Source organism: Diplodia seriata (genome assembly GCF_021436955.1).
Source record: "Diplodia seriata strain FDS-637 chromosome Unknown scaffold_4, whole genome shotgun sequence".
Taxonomy (NCBI): domain Eukaryota; kingdom Fungi; phylum Ascomycota; class Dothideomycetes; order Botryosphaeriales; family Botryosphaeriaceae; genus Diplodia; species Diplodia seriata.
In genome coordinates, this window is record NW_027117311.1 from 2421870 (window position 1) to 2437034 (window position 15165).

At 55.1% G+C, this 15165-nt stretch overlaps 3 protein-coding genes across 3 annotated transcripts; all 3 read left to right on the forward strand.

Moving 5' to 3' along the window:
* Window positions 1-1145: 1145 nt before the first annotated feature.
* SLS55_004594 (uncharacterized protein) lies at window positions 1146-4613 on the forward strand (the record flags this gene model as incomplete). The annotated part of the gene is made up of 2 exons (XM_066776050.1): window positions 1146-1248; window positions 1708-4613. The coding sequence occupies 2 exons, from the start codon at window positions 1146-1148 to the stop codon at window positions 4611-4613; spliced, it is 3009 nt and encodes a 1002-aa protein (XP_066633931.1).
* A 4283-nt stretch (window positions 4614-8896) lies between these two features.
* Window positions 8897-11075, forward strand: NRC2 (serine/threonine protein kinase, AGC; the record flags this gene model as incomplete). Its single annotated transcript, XM_066776051.1, has 5 exons — window positions 8897-9785; window positions 9853-10026; window positions 10077-10202; window positions 10250-10634; window positions 10688-11075. 5 exons carry the CDS (start codon window positions 8897-8899, stop codon window positions 11073-11075), a joined length of 1962 nt encoding a protein of 653 aa, XP_066633932.1.
* Window positions 11076-13287: 2212 nt separating this feature from the next.
* On the forward strand, window positions 13288-13706 carry SLS55_004596 (uncharacterized protein; the record flags this gene model as incomplete). The annotated part of the gene is made up of 2 exons (XM_066776052.1): window positions 13288-13425; window positions 13482-13706. The coding sequence occupies 2 exons, from the start codon at window positions 13288-13290 to the stop codon at window positions 13704-13706; spliced, it is 363 nt and encodes a 120-aa protein (XP_066633933.1).
* Between the last annotated feature and the right edge of the window lie 1459 nt (window positions 13707-15165).

Sequence of the window (15165 nt, forward strand, 5' to 3'; positions counted from 1 at the left end):
AGCACAGAGCAGGTGTTACCAGAGGAAACGGTCAGCATGGCGTTGCTGCATGGCGAATGGGATATGGCGTTTACAGCGGGAAGGCATTGCTCTTGCTAACAAGGTAGAACAGCTGAATGTAGCTGTATACGAGTGGAAGGACCGGGTGGGTAGATTGCAGGGTTAGGGAAGTATAGTTCTCGGCATGGCAATAACAGATCTGATTTCGCTGCCCCAGATTTTCGTGCTGCGATCGGTCCATTCCTTTGGGATACTCGGGAACAGGCAGGAGTAACCAAATGCTGGGGGGAGACTCGGCTTCGGCCGATGTGCTTGCTTCCGCGAGTCGCCGCGCTGAGTGCGAATGCGGTAAAAGTGGAGCTCGTCTTTCTTTGCACCTTCTCTACCACAAGCTTGCATGTCGCCTCACGATGAGGCCGGCGTCATGCGTGTCGGCAAATTCGAGCAGCCAATTGCTTCACCACATAGACTGGACACTTCATGCTGAGTTGCGATGGCTGCGATGCGAAGGCCTCGGTCGCGGTGTCGGGGACGATCTGGTGGGTGGCTGCTTCCGTATCTCGACTTCCCAGCTGGGAAAGCTTGACGCAACCTACCCTCGGCGCAGCGATCCGCGGCGACGCCGTCCAGCGAAATCTGTCTTTGCAATGTCTCGTTCCTTCTCCTCTCCGGTCACGCCAGCTGTGCCCACGACTTCCCGCCATTTCTATGTCCAGCCCTGAACCGGCCAGAAGGTGCATCTCGCTCGTCTGTTACACAGCCTTTCTCACGGCTCAGACTCATCCACAACTTTCTCCATCCATCACTCTCTTGCTTCGCACGCCAACACGGCTTGCTGTCCGTCTCTCATTCCACTATCGGCACGCTTGCTGCACGCTTGGATACCGCAGCTCTCTTGTTTGCACCACGCCATCCACTTGCTTTACCGTTGATTGATACGCTCTCACATTCCCCGATCCCCATCTCGCTGTGAGCGTTCTCCGCTGCTGTGCAAGGTCCCGGACTGTGCTGACTCGTCATAGCGTCGACAATCAGTGACTGCACTGGTCACCTGTCCTCTCAGTCCACGTCTCATCGCCACCGTTCGTCTTGATTGCGACCGACTCCATCCGGACCAGTGAGCGAGACACGGACGGCGGGGTGGCATGTCAGTCCGGTCCAAAGTCGCGGAGCTGCTAGCTCTGCGAGACTCGGTGTCAGAGTCGGCTGTGTCGATTGAGAAGTTCACGAATGAGGAGGCCGTCAGAGGTAAGTCACATGTCTGTGTCGCGATCAAGGAGCCGGTCGCATGTCCCGCACCGCTCTCTCATGGTGCCTCTTTTAGCCAAAATCTATCCAGTCACACAAGTCATCCTTCACTTCTACCTTCATCCACCCCGTCATCCTCATCCTGCTGCGGGGTGGACCGCTCCTCCTCCCACCTGGTGCGCTCCTTCACATATTCTTTCTAAAGCATGCCTCGCTCGCCCATGACACCGCGTCAAGCGGCACGGCATGCCCGCTATGAAGAAAAGTTCGGCACAGGGCCCGACGACTCGCCCACACGCATGACTCGAAGCTCAAGTGACAGCGGACAGCTAACTCGTGCATCTTCAGAACATGTGCTCCGTCCTGCTGCTTCGAGTTCGAGCATGGGGCTTCGCTGCTCTGCATCTCTTCCAGCCTTTCGTGGCCGTTTCGACGGCGGCAGGTCTTCTTCGACTTCAGCAACGGCGGGCTCTCTTCTGTCTGCCCCGAATGCAGGCAACGTGAACGCTGGCGGACCCGCTAACATCAACGGCCAAAACATACACAAGAAACCCTCGCCCACTCCCTCACTCAAGCGCGATAAGATTCAGAGGCTCATCAAGGAACACGGGTCCCCTCCTGGTCTCCGTGTCACTGCTGGTGGTCGCATCGTGCCGCACGATATGCCAGCCTTGGGAAGCCCTCAGTACCCCGTCAATAACGTTTGCAAGATGGGCGAGTGGACTTTCGCCAGTACTCGTGGCAATGCAATGCAACGTGCCACTTCGCAGCCGCCGTATCTTCGCCGCAACTCTGACGCCGTTCCCCCACCCGCTTTCGAACCGATGAGCCGCTCGAACAGCTCCAACACTGCCGTGAACACAACCATACCGGCCTATGCCCATGGCTACAACCCCAACTTTGTTCCTTTCTTCTTCCCTGGTCCTCAATTTGCATTTGCTCAGCCTCCAACACGGTCCTTCAATGTACCCACGCCGGCTACAAACAACACAAATAACAGTACTGCGAGGGCAGACATTGCTGAACTGAAGAAGATGCTGGACAAGATTCACACTGAACAGAGGGACTTGGAGAGAGAGATGGTGATCCGCGAGGGTAATCTCACTGCTGAGGAGCGCCAGAGCATGGTGGAGCAAAAGGTCCAGATGGTCAACGAGTCTGACCAAATCCGAAAAGATCTCAAACGCCTGGAATCTGGTGACTCCTCCGGTTCTGGTTCTTTCGAGCAGCAGAAAGCCGCGGTTCCCCAGCCTCCAGGTCTTGTTGCCTCTCAAGCCGGCCATCAGCCTGGTTTGAATCCTTACATGTTCTCCAACGCACCCGCTGGCTTCATGTCTTTCGCCGGCAGCAACCAGTTTCCTGCTCCTTACATGTTCCCTGGCGTGGTACCTTTCCAAGGCTTCCCTTCCCTGGATGGCGCAACCGGCACCCCGGAGGGCGAAGGACTTGCCCCTGCTGCGGATAAGGAAAAGGCTAAGAAGGCTGCTCCGGAGGACAATGGCAAGCAGGAACAGCAGACCAAGCCAGCAGCTCACGCTCCTCGTCGATCGCATGCATTGGAGATCAAGGATCCGAACAAGACATCTGAGCACAAAATCACAAGCAAAAGGTCTGCGCTGGATCCCACAAGTCCAGCATACACTCCTCAGAAAAAGTCCAAGTCAGAGGCTAGCCACGAGGATTCGTCGCTTGTGTTCGTGCCACCGTCGCCTTCCCCGATCGCCTCTCCGTACCGGGATGCTGCTTTCGCAGCCCATTTCCCTTGGCTTTGCTCGAACACCAAGGGAGACAAGAAGAATGACAGTACCACCAAAATCAGTCCGGAACACTCGGTCACTTCCTCTGCACACCGTCCAAGTGCGTCCAGTATCAACACGGCTGACTTTTTCCCGAACAACCCACAGGAGCATTCCTCGGCCAGCTACAATGTCAGGAAGAACGTGCAAGCTCGCCAGGTCACGCCAGACAGATCACAGCTTCCTTGGACTAATGTGTTCACGAGTCCTGACGAGGGCCACAACCTTCTTCGAGCTCCTCAAGTCTCACCTATTGATGGCCCATCCGTGAGAAACGACTCTGCTCTGGGTATGAACCAGTCTGAAGGCTACTCGACCCGTAATACCCAGCTTCGTGTCCCACAGAACACCTCTAGGCATGACACCGATGACAAGCTCTCTGCTTCTGGGGCTCGTGCATGGTCGAGAGCTGACTCGAATCGTGTCCCGGCGGCTCCCTCCTCATCCATGGGACAGCTTGATTTCAGGAACAAGTCTGTCAACTTCTTACTCGGATTCTCGGCCGGTCTGTCTGGACAGTCTATCCAGGGAACCGAAGATGTTGATTACATGCAGGGCTGGGCGCAGGGACTGCTTTCCGCGAAGCAGTCAAACTCCCGTCAGCCGAGTGAAAGCAGCGCATCCCCAATCTCAGAAGAACCGAGCCAGGTACGTCAGCGGCAGTTCAGCGAACAGCGTCAGAGCAGCTTTCTGCACCCCGATTCTTTCACCTACCGTCGTGACGACAGTATTCCGCCTCCGACTGGTTACATGCAATTGTCCGCGACACCGATGCACAAAGTCTCTATTACAACCTTGAAGGGTGCGCCAACCAGTTCTCAGGACTTTCGGCCAGTCGCTGCTCGATTTGAGTCCTCGGGGACCAACAAGAGCATTGCTTCCAGCATGGGCATCGCACTTGCAGATGTCCCGACACCCTACAGGACAGTCAGCGCGGGAACGGACAAGACTGTTACTGAAAGGATTGATGCCATGGTGAACATGCAGCAGACGCCTATGACGCACCGCTCAGGGAATGAGGGGGATGAGATGAGACCTACGGATCGCTCCAACCAATCTCCTTCCAAGCTGGCTAGGGTCTTTTCCGGTCAGTCGGTGCCAGGACAGGGTCAGCAGAAACTTAACCGCAGCTTCAACCTGAACTGTCTTGGTGACCAGCGCGAACAGGCACGTCACAGCCGCACCTCCTACGACGGCGCGGAGGACGAAGAAGGCGAAGCTGGAAACACTCAGAGGTCGGAGACGATGAACGCGCGTGTTTCTCCTTCCAAAGCCTCAGCGTTCATAGACTCTCCTTCAGTCTCGACCGGGTCCCCGAAGAAACTCTCGAAGGTAGCGGTCAAGAACAAGATCGAAGAAGTCGCCGGAAATGCCGCTGGCACCGCAAAGAGCAAGAAAGGCCGGAAGAACAAGAAACCTGGGAACGATGAGGTGGATGACCCGGCCAAGATGTCTCGCGACGAGAAGAAGAACTGGAGAGAGATGTGGAGGAGGCGGTTCGATGACATCAGGAACGAGGAACAACGGGAGATTGACCGCTACCAGGCGCAGAACCCGCTTCCGCCTTGAAGAAGCCTCGACATCACAACGATTAGCATCTGGCTCGAGTGGCACGTCGGCAAGAGCCTATCACTTCGGAAAGCATTCCTCATCCTTAGAATTCATAGCCGCACATTCATCGGCTGCGAGCATGGCCCGGGCCACGCCGTGACGGATTGCTTTCCCGATTTATCACCTCTCTCGATTACTCATGCTCTTTTGATCAGCACATGGTTTTTTTTTTCATTGTCTTTGCCTTTTTCCGTTCGGACTTAGTCATTTGATCAAGCCGGGTTGGCGGTGGTGTGTGGTGAACGCTTGCATGGTCCTGGGCCTTTCGGCTGCCCCGGAACCAGCTGCATCGGATCCACTCCTTTGCATCTTGGCGAGTAATGGAAGATGTCGTTGTTGTCGGCTTTGACTAAGTATATCAAAGGACGAAAAGGATGCGTCATGCACCTTCGCCTTACTTTCTTTTCTCCCTTGCTTTGAAGGTTCTCTAGCGGTACTCTATGAACATGGTTCCTTGTTGCTTTTATAATAATTCCCCAGCTTCTTCCATTAGCGATTCGACATCTCCTTTTCTTCCATATGGGTAGAGAGATCAGGTTGTTAGAGTCCATAAAATTCCCCCAATAGCAATGATTGCGAGCATATGAGGATAGCAAGAGAAACAGTTAATTGAATGCAGTGGATCTTTCTTTTCCGCGTTGAAAGCGACTTTGAGAGAAAAAAAACTGTGCGTGGTCGGGCATGTCTTCTGAGAAGGAGGCCGCTGTGGGGTTTCTCACGATGTTCCGCCATCCTTGTCGACGCTTTGGCGGTGAGGGCGGGAGGATTTGCTTGCCCGTTGTGACTGACTACGTCATTCCGCTGCATTCCGCGGCATATGGTGAAACGGGGAAGTGGGTCAAGGGGGGCCATCATGTGTATGAAGTTGGGGCCTGTTCATTTGATAAGAGAATAGAAAAGCACGAAGCTTAGAGGTCATGTGAAACGTATGTATGTATATATATACATATATTTGCTTATAAAGAAGAGAGATTCAGAATCTACAAGTTTTTCGGCAGGAGAGTAGTGAGACCATGTTCCTCTTTTTTTTTTTTAAAAAGTAGTAATGATTGTTAAATGAGCTATGTAAGCGAGCAGCCACACCATACCGTATCGTACGCCACGGCCGTATATACTTTAAAATAGATGCGTTATACAATCTCGCTTATGGGACGGGCCCACCGACCTCTTTTTTTTCCCTTTTCCTTTTCGGCGAGGGGAGGACGGAGGACGGAGGGACAGAGGGTCTGAGCTTGTCCCTCCTCCTCCTCAAGCCAAGCCATAAGGATCCTGTGTAGAGAGTACTTACTTCTGGGTCGTGGTGGTGTGGTGGCGCTATCGTGTGCTTGTATACATATTGATTGGCTATGGAGTACGGTGATATATATTACGGAATACGGGGACCCGGTGGGCGTGGCTTGGCTTGGCTTAGGGTGAGATGGTTGAATCGATGCCACTAGTATATCGCACGCAAGCGAGGGGAGGATGTATATAGCAATCCATGAGCTGTATTATATGTAGGCACTCTCTCTCTCTCTATTTGGCTTTCCCTTTTTTTTTTTTTTTTTTTGCTTGCCCTTGGGGAATAGGGCTGCAGGGCATCCATGCATGCGTGCGTGCGTGCGCGCGCGCGTCCGGGCACGTGTGCGCGTGCTGCATGCGATTAGGTACTGCGGAGCGGCTTTGCTTTGATATCGCTGGGAGAAAGGGGAGGGAGGGAGGGAGGGAGGGAGGGAGGGAGGGAGGGAGGGAGGGAGGAAGGGAGGGAGCGAGGGAGGGAGGGGGTAATAGCGGGTGACAAGAAGAAGCAGAAGGAGTTGGCCCGAACGCGCATCTGCTTCACGGACATATTGAAACCACATTTTATGTATGTAGGGTAGTCGAATCCAATGTCCGGACATAAAAGGTACGAGCTTTGGACGCGCACGAGTAGTCCGTCCAGATATGGGGATTCAATTACCCCATGCGGGAAGAGTGGTTAGCGTCGTCGTCGGTGAGAGCTTAGACGGCTGCCGCTCAAATAAGCCCGCTCCGTAACATTCATGCCGTTAAGGTGTGGGGGGGGGGGAACAGGATACGAGTGAGAAGGTTTTCAGCTCGACCTTGCTACTATGTACTAAGTAAGTAGTACTTACTCCATCTTTGGGTACGAGCGACAACGTCGTTGTTTGAGAATGGCTGGTTGGCTAACTACTCGCTACTCCGCTAGCGCCTCGGCGGCATCCAAAGATATGCATACGCAAGGGCAAGGGGGAAGAGAGTGGGAGAGGAGAAAAAAAAAAGGGAAAAGCCACAAAGCCACAGGCTGTGTGCGCGTGCTGACGGGCGGGTGGGGGTGGATAGAGATGGAGGGGTGTGGGCGATGGGCGGTATTTGCAGCTGTTTGCAGGTTTTGCGGTGGTGGGTGTGTTCAGACAACAACACCCGGACATCCGCGAGAACCGCAACGTGCCGGCCGCGGTGGGGGCCAGGGTCTACGGGCGCAGCTTTTGGCAGGGCTGGCATGGTGGCCTTTGCACCGGTATTGCGTCTGTCTGGTGATGGTAAGAGGATAATCCGTAGGTCGCAGAAGCACACGTGCACGCATCCCTCGTCCGTCCCGAACGGAATCGGAGCGAGCGCGCAGGAGTCGTCCGACACGAGCGGGCAAGGCACGGAATGCCCTGATCGGATTTGGCTTTGGGAAGGCGAGAGAGAAAGAGAGACAGAGTTCAGGGACAAGATGATTAGTACGTGTGTGGTTGAGTATCAGGGCCCCGGTTTGGGGCACGTTCCCCCCCGGTCGGAGAGTGAGCACGAGAGGGCGACAGGGGTTTTTCGTCGTGCAACTGCTCTGCCCTCCCGGTTGCGTCCGCCCTTCCCCGGAGACGGCGGCGCGGAGTCTTGTTTTTCTTTTTGGGTTTTTCTGATTTCAAAGCTACCGACAGTTGATAGGTCAGGATTGCTCTGCGCCCAACATGATTTTCTGCTGACTTGGCAGGGCGGGCAAGGCGAGCCAGTCAGACGTCCTGCAACCACGGGGACTCTCCCGGCGCAAGTTTCGTGCCTTGCGGCGCCGTGGTGTGTTTCTTATTGCTGTTTAGGTTGGCCGCCAATCAATTCAATAGGACGGGGAAGGGCCAGCCAAAAGCGGGTGCGGTGGTTTGGTCGCCGCTCTCTGGACGGTGGACGGCCGGCACTGCGGGAGTGACGCGTCGCCGTGCCGCGGTGCCTTGCAACTGACTGCCCGCTGATGCTTGGTAATGCAGCTCTCCGTTGTGTTTTTCGCGCTCAGGAGAGGCGAGACTGGGTTTTGCGGTGCGTGCCGCAGAGACGGCGGGATTGGCAGCGGCGATAGGCTGTGCGAGGCGCGACATGCGAGATGGCGTGCGCCGAATCGCGCTTGACTGCCCTTGCCCCTTCCGGCAGCGACGCGAGGCGAGCCAAGGCGAGGCGCAGCGCCGCAACAGAGCGCGACTCCTCTTCTCCCCGAACGCTTTTGTTGAACAGACGCTGGAGACGAGCATGCCGTTGCCCGCGCGCCGTGCGCCGCAAGCATGCGCCGGCCGCCGTACGTGTTGTCGTCGTCTGCCGCTGCGCATCGGTATCTCGCAATGAGACGGGGCTGAGGCCAGCCCGGGCCCCCGGCCCCTCCTGCCCCAGCCCTGATTACGGGAGATGCTATGGTGCCCTCGGCGCGCCCCGTCCGCAGCCCGGTGCAACGCGAGCGCTGGCGGTGGGCTGCTGATGAAAGCCGCCGCTGCTATGACGATGGGCGGCGGGCAGATTGGCGTGTTGTCAGCCGGCGCGTGGAGGGCAGAGGCGGTGATGACGCGCCGCCAGGGTGCGGCGAAACGGACGGGGCCCGTTCGGGGCTGTGGCAGGAGTACGATGTCGGCTGGCGAGACCTCTTCTAGTCCAGGCGGGCAGTGGTTAGGTGGGCAGGCGCCAAGCTCGCTCTCTTATCCCCACCTCACTGGCCGATCAAGTGCCTGCCGACTGCATTCCACCTCCGCCCGTTGCTCGCCGCGACCCAAAGCCTCTACCACCACGCCCGCCAGCAATCTCGCCCGTTGGCTCGCAGCGCCCCGGCCGACGTCCCAAACACACCACCTGCGCCGATCCCGATCCCGAGCCCGCGCCCCCCGCGAGACATGGCTCAGTGAGCTGGCTCGCTCCGCCGGCCCATTGACTGACTCCTTCTCCAACAATCCATCCACCACGCGCTTTGCCCAACCCTCTCCCACCTAGCCCACTCCGGCCCCCGCGCCGCTCAACACGCCATGACGCAGCTCTTCAGCTCGTCCGGCCATTCGACCGCCCCCCAAGATTCGAAGCGCGCCTTCACCGGCATGCCCGTCTCCACCAACAAGCAGGTCAATGGCAACAACAGCCAGGTCTCGCAGAAGATCAAGAACTTCTTCCGCATCAACACGGGCGGCAGCAAGGATAGCCTCGACGGCGGCAAGCACAGCGGCGATGGCGGCTCGACCAAGGAGCGCGACGGCAAGTCGACCTTCCGCCAGTCGCGCTTCATCCCGCACTTGAACCGCAACCGCAGCACCACCGTCGCCAGCGAAGGCAACCCGCTCGACGAGGGCATGTCGCCCACCGCCCAGGCGAACCCCTACTTCCAGCACCAGGGTCCGCCCGCGCTCCGCCACCACAACGAGGGCAGCGTGCCCCCTTCGCCGCCCGACACACCTCCCATGCCTACCACCAAGGTCGAAGACGTCGACGGCCCCAGCGACAAGGCCACCACTGCCGGCAAGGAGGAGCTCGCCCGCAAGTTGCGCCGCGTCGCCTCCGCGCCAAACGCCCAGGGTCTCTTCTCCAACGGCTCGCACGGCGACCGCCCCCAGACCGCCGAGCTGGGCAAGGAGCCGCTGGTCCAACACGGCAACAGCTCGACCCTGAGCATGATCGAGACTGCCGACGGCGCCCACCTCGCCATCCCATCTGGCGATGGCGGCCCCGGCAGCCTGCCTTCGCCGGGCCAGATCCGCAACAGCCTGGCCTTCAGGAGAACATATAGCTCGAATTCGATCAAGGTGCGCAATGTCGAGGTCGGCCCTGGCAGCTTCGACAAGATCAAGTTGATCGGCAAGGGCGATGTTGGAAAGGTATACCTGGTTCGGGAGAAGAAGTCGGGCAGACTGTACGCCATGAAGGGTATGTTCACTTTTTTTTGGGGGGGAAGTCAATTCAAGGTTTGAGCGCAGTTGCTGACGTGATGCAGTCTTGAGCAAGAAGGAGATGATCAAGCGGAATAAGATCAAGCGTGCTTTGGCCGAGCAGGAAATCCTGGCTACCAGCAACCACCCGTTTATTGTCACTCTTTACCACTCCTTCCAGTCTGAGGACCATCTCTACCTCTGCATGGAATACTGCATGGGTGGCGAGTTCTTCAGAGGTAAGTTGGTTCGGACAAGAGATGGACGCAGCTTACTGACTGATTCGCAGCACTTCAAACCCGCCCCAACAAGTGTGTCGACGAGGATGCTGCGAGGTTCTACGCGGCGGAGGTCACCGCCGCGCTGGAGTACTTGCATCTCATGGGCTTCATCTACCGTGATCTGAAGCCGGAGAGTGAGTGAACATGCACTCCTGCTAATGGCTTATTCTGACGTCGGTAGACATTCTGTTGCACCAGTCCGGACACATTATGCTGTCAGACTTCGATCTTTCGAAGCAGTCGGACCCCGGTGGAAGGCCGACCATGATCCTCGGCAACAACAAGGGCTCGTCATCCGGATCGCTACCTGCGATTGACACGAAGTCCTGCATTGCCAACTTCCGGACAAATTCCTTCGTCGGTACCGAAGAGTACATTGCGCCGGAGGTTATCAAGGGATGCGGTCACACTAGCGCAGTTGACTGGTGGACACTCGGAATCCTGGTCTACGAGATGCTTTACGGCACGACGCCTTTCAAGGGCAAGAACCGGAACGCAACCTTCGCTAACATTCTGCGCGATGATGTGCCGTTCCCCGAGGGTAGCGGCGCACCCCAAATCTCCAAGTAGGTTCACGTGCTTTCCCCTGTGTGATCTGTCATACTGATCTGCATTGCAGCCTTTGCAAATCCCTCATTCGCAAACTGCTTATCAAGGATGAAATGCGCCGCCTCGGCTCACGCGCTGGCGCGTCGGACGTCAAGGCGCACCCCTTCTTCAGGACAACACAGTGGGCCCTGCTGAGGCACATGAAGCCTCCGATGGTGCCCAACCAGGGCAAGGGAATCGAAACGATCAACTTCCGGAACGTCAAGGAGAGCCAGAGTATAGATATCGGGGCGGCCAAGGTCAAGGGCGTGCCGCTGGATTCTGGCCTAGCAACACCGGGATCGGAGAAGGCTGTCGATCCGTTCGAGGAGTTCAACAGCGTCACATTACATCATGACGGTGATGAATATAGCGGCGGTCACGACATGAGCCCGGCAGCGACGCAAGAATCGAGGTAGTGATCGTGGGTCAAAGGGTTTCAAGGCTGAAAATGGGGAGGGCGAAGGAACGGGAATGGCATGGATTGATGCGATGATTGGGATTCTTTTGCCGCACGTTTTCTCTCTCTTCTCTCATCCGTATTGGGACCGGGATTAGACGATGATGTGGTTTTTATGTCCGTTTCTCTTTTTTTTTTTCTCGCTCTCACTCTCTCTTATGCCTCTTTTCTGCGCGCGCGCGTATTGCCATGTTCGCACGCGCTCTTTCTCTCTCTCTATCCTGTCTTCATACATCATCATTGGGGGCTAAGGGAGTTCGGCAGCAAAGTTCTGGGGGGATTCAAGCTTTTGTGCTTTTTTGTGTTTCCTTTTTTTGAGCATTCAGACGCAGACAAAACGTTTGCACAGCCTTTTTTTCCCGACGAATGGGAGGAAAGAAGGGGAAATGGAGGGATGAAGGGAGGGATGAATGGAAGGAAAGAAGAAAAAAAGGATCTTTAGAAAGTACGTAAGCCCTCACCACTATTTCGATCGTGACCTTTGATCCGTCGGACGTGTGGAGTGTGGGAGTAGGTTCTTTTTTGTTTTCTTACTGAAGGTCAAGGTCCGAAATGAAGCATGTGGGGTTTTTGATTGCTTGACTGATCGTTGTCATTGTCGTCGTTGTGTCGTCGTTTGTGTTTAACTTTTTTTTTTTCGCGAGATGGAAGAATGGGGGGAAAATGTGCAAGGTTGGTAGCAGCAGCCGCGGCGGCAGCATTTTGCATCTTTGCATCTTGCGTCTTGCATCAAAGCAGCGAGCGAGCAAAAGAGAGAGAAATGGGGAATATTACGTCCGGAAATTCCAGAAGCGGTTGCATGTCTTTGCATGTATATCTGTCTGTTGTGTGTGTGTGTGTAAACATCTTGAATCGAAGTGGAGAACGAGGTGAGGCGTGATATTAAGCGGAGTCACTAAAAGGGAGGAACATGGAGGTGATCAAAAGGTATATACATGTATGCCGTGCTTTGCTGCGCTGTGTGCTGTGTGTATGCGGTGGTGGGATGATGGTGTTGTTCGCCCTATTATTCTGTTGGGCTGGTGGACGAGAGGCGTGTCTTTATTTTTTTTGCGGGTGACATCGGCAGTATCTCTTCTTCAGAGTTTGCCTTCCTTTGGTTCTTTTGCTTCTATTTCTTTTCTTTCGGCGTGATCGCGTTTGGAGAAGTCTATCGTCATCGTCGGGCATGCACGTGCTGCTGCTTGCTACGTACATGAATCTCGGCTATCTAAGGCATAAAGTCTGGCTTCTGTGTAATGCAACCCCGCCGTTGATTTAAGCAGTCCGTTGTCACCATCGCTCATCTAGGCAGGTAGTACGAAAAGATATGGGCTGAATGTCTCGGCGGTTAAATAAATTACCCCGACACTGACTGCCCTGTGTGTGTGGGGAAAATGCGCTGACTGATCATTCACTCACTTATCCTAGTTAGGTAGGTAGGGCCCAGCGGTACCACGCAGGGCTGAGAAAAAAGACGGTGCGGGGAAGGGGAAGCGCTTGGTGGGGTTGAGGGGGTTGAGGGGATCGATCGGTTTGTTTTTGCTGCTTGCTTGGATGCTAGATACCTTATCCTTATCGTTATCGGCGCGCGGGGAGATAAACAGTTGACAACCCGACGGCCCAACGACGACGACGACAACATCACGACTACAACAACAAGCACGCCAGCGAAGACCCGCGCCCATTACACAGCACAATCCCTCCAATTGACGGCGAAACGCGCGCGCAAACCATTCGACTGGGCCCCCGCCCCGCCGTTCGACGACGACGACAACAACACAACACATCCTCACACCTGAAGAAACCAGCGCGGCACCCCCGCTCTCAATCTTACCACCGCAGCGACAGCGCGTAGCTACAACACCGGCTTCTTTGCGACCGCTTCTCTCCGCTCCGCCTCCGCTCGCACTCGCAAATCGCAATCGTACGACGCGCAAGGCCTAGATCTCCGGAACTTTCATTCACGCGGACCACCGTTCCGTCATTTAGGCATTGACCGATCGACAAACTTGGCTTGGGAGGATATACGAAAAAAAAAAAAAGCGCGGGGAGAACGGGCTAAGACGGTATACGCGCAAGGGACAAAGAGGAGGTAGAATTTCTCGCTTCAGCGGGTTGTGCTGCGAGAAGAAGCGAAAAGAAGGATCGCGGCAGCTGGATCGAGATTTCATATATCCGAACCAAACACAATGGCAACCCCCGACTTCTCGGCCAGCACGGCATCCCAAGGCGGCGACGGCAGCACTTCCCCCGGTCCCGAGTCGCTGTCACCGCTGGAACAGGAGGTGTTGGACGAGTACGCAAGGTTAGCGGGAAATCTGGGTGATGTGCGTTTTTCTTCCCCCCTCTGTGGGACATTTGTTTTTACTGATCTGTCGCACAGCTCGCCTCCCTCCTCAACACCCTTTCGGCCAACCCATCGGTGGAGATTCTGGATGCGCTGCGTGGCCTGGAGCGCAAGACAAGTCTGGTGTTTACGCTGCTGAAGGCGAGTGTGTATAGTATCGTGCTGCAGCAGCAGATTATTGGGGAGGAGGAAGAGGGAGGTGGTGGTGGGGCGGGGGAGGAGAGGAGGGGGGATGAGGATGAGGAGATGACGGGGGTTTGAGGAGTGCTGCTTTGAAGAAAATGGGGGGTTGGTCGGTTGTGCGTGGCGGAGGTGGGATGGAGTGTTCATTATTTTTATACCCCCCTCAGCGGAATTGGCGTTGACCGTAGGGACAATGGATGGTGAGAGCACGGAGCGTGTTTTTCTAACTAATCCAATGGACTAGTGTAAATGCAACTTGTGGGCATGGCGCTCGTAGTGGCTACACTGCAATATTTACAGCAACTCGTACAAGATGTTCAAACCAGGGTGAGGAAGGAGTCTGAGGGGAGGAAGCGGTGGAGGGAAGTACAGACTTCAGATGCCTACTGAAAAAAATCTTTTCCAATGGGATGGCTAGATGAATCTTAGCCGTGCTCGCTTGGATAATCGTTTCTCATATTTTCACCGCCACCCCTCTTCCCAACTCCTTTCAAGGGCTAGTTGTTTGGCCTTCGATTTTACATTTTACTAAACGTTCACTTTGACTACGTACATAAGAAGCATGTGCTGCTTCATGAAAGTCACACAAAAGTCACAGCTTATGTAAACCTCTGTGGCGTTGTGGGTTCAGGATTTGTCAGCCTTCAACAATGCCGGCATGCATTGCCGCCATCTTCTTGTTTTTGCGGTTCTATACAACATCTCAGGACAATTACTTTCCCCTCATATCACTGCCACGAGGCCTAACATTTGTGCTTGCTGCAGCAGGTGTCTATAGGACAGTGTATCGAATGCTCAATTTAACAGGACAGCAGTTTAAGCACTCCGCACGACAGATTACAACATAGACTCCACATGCAATACAAATATTATGCGCTCTTGACTGCCTATAGATGTGGAATGAGAGGCATCATTAACCCAGAAGATTGTTCGCTGGTGGGTTCGTCGAGTAGGACAATTTCAGATGTATCGGCGCTCTGTGGAGCTGAGCACGCGACAAATCCAGACTGCGCGACGCTGTCAGCATTTAGCTGTGTAACAAGGGCTTGTGAAGGAAATAGCTGAGACAGTAAACGTTTTCCCTCACACGCTTTAGACTGTTTCTTGGTGAAACCTCCCGGTTAACGGCAAGCCCTTGTGTATTTGGTCAGTGGTCATACACGGGCGCACTAGACAAAACCACCCTCAAATTTAAGCGCAAAAAGGGATACATCACTAGCAACCTTTGGCAACGCTGGGTCGCCCGACCCCGCTCCCTACAGCCTTGTTGCAGTTTGCCGAAAGGCCAATCGCTTGGAGTGGTGGCTTTTTCAGCCCCACGGAACACGCAATTTGGCAAGGATTCGGTATACAATGCATGGCTACCTGGAGCCTGTGCTCCGGAGATAGGTCCAAACAGTACTGTAGGGATTCAGTTCCTACGAAGTTGTTGCTGGATGTATGATAAGCATCACACTCGTCCGACCTAAGAATGTCCGATCAACTTACTCTCACTACACTTCGGAGTTGTAGTTCTCTTTCAAGTTCAACGTGACTT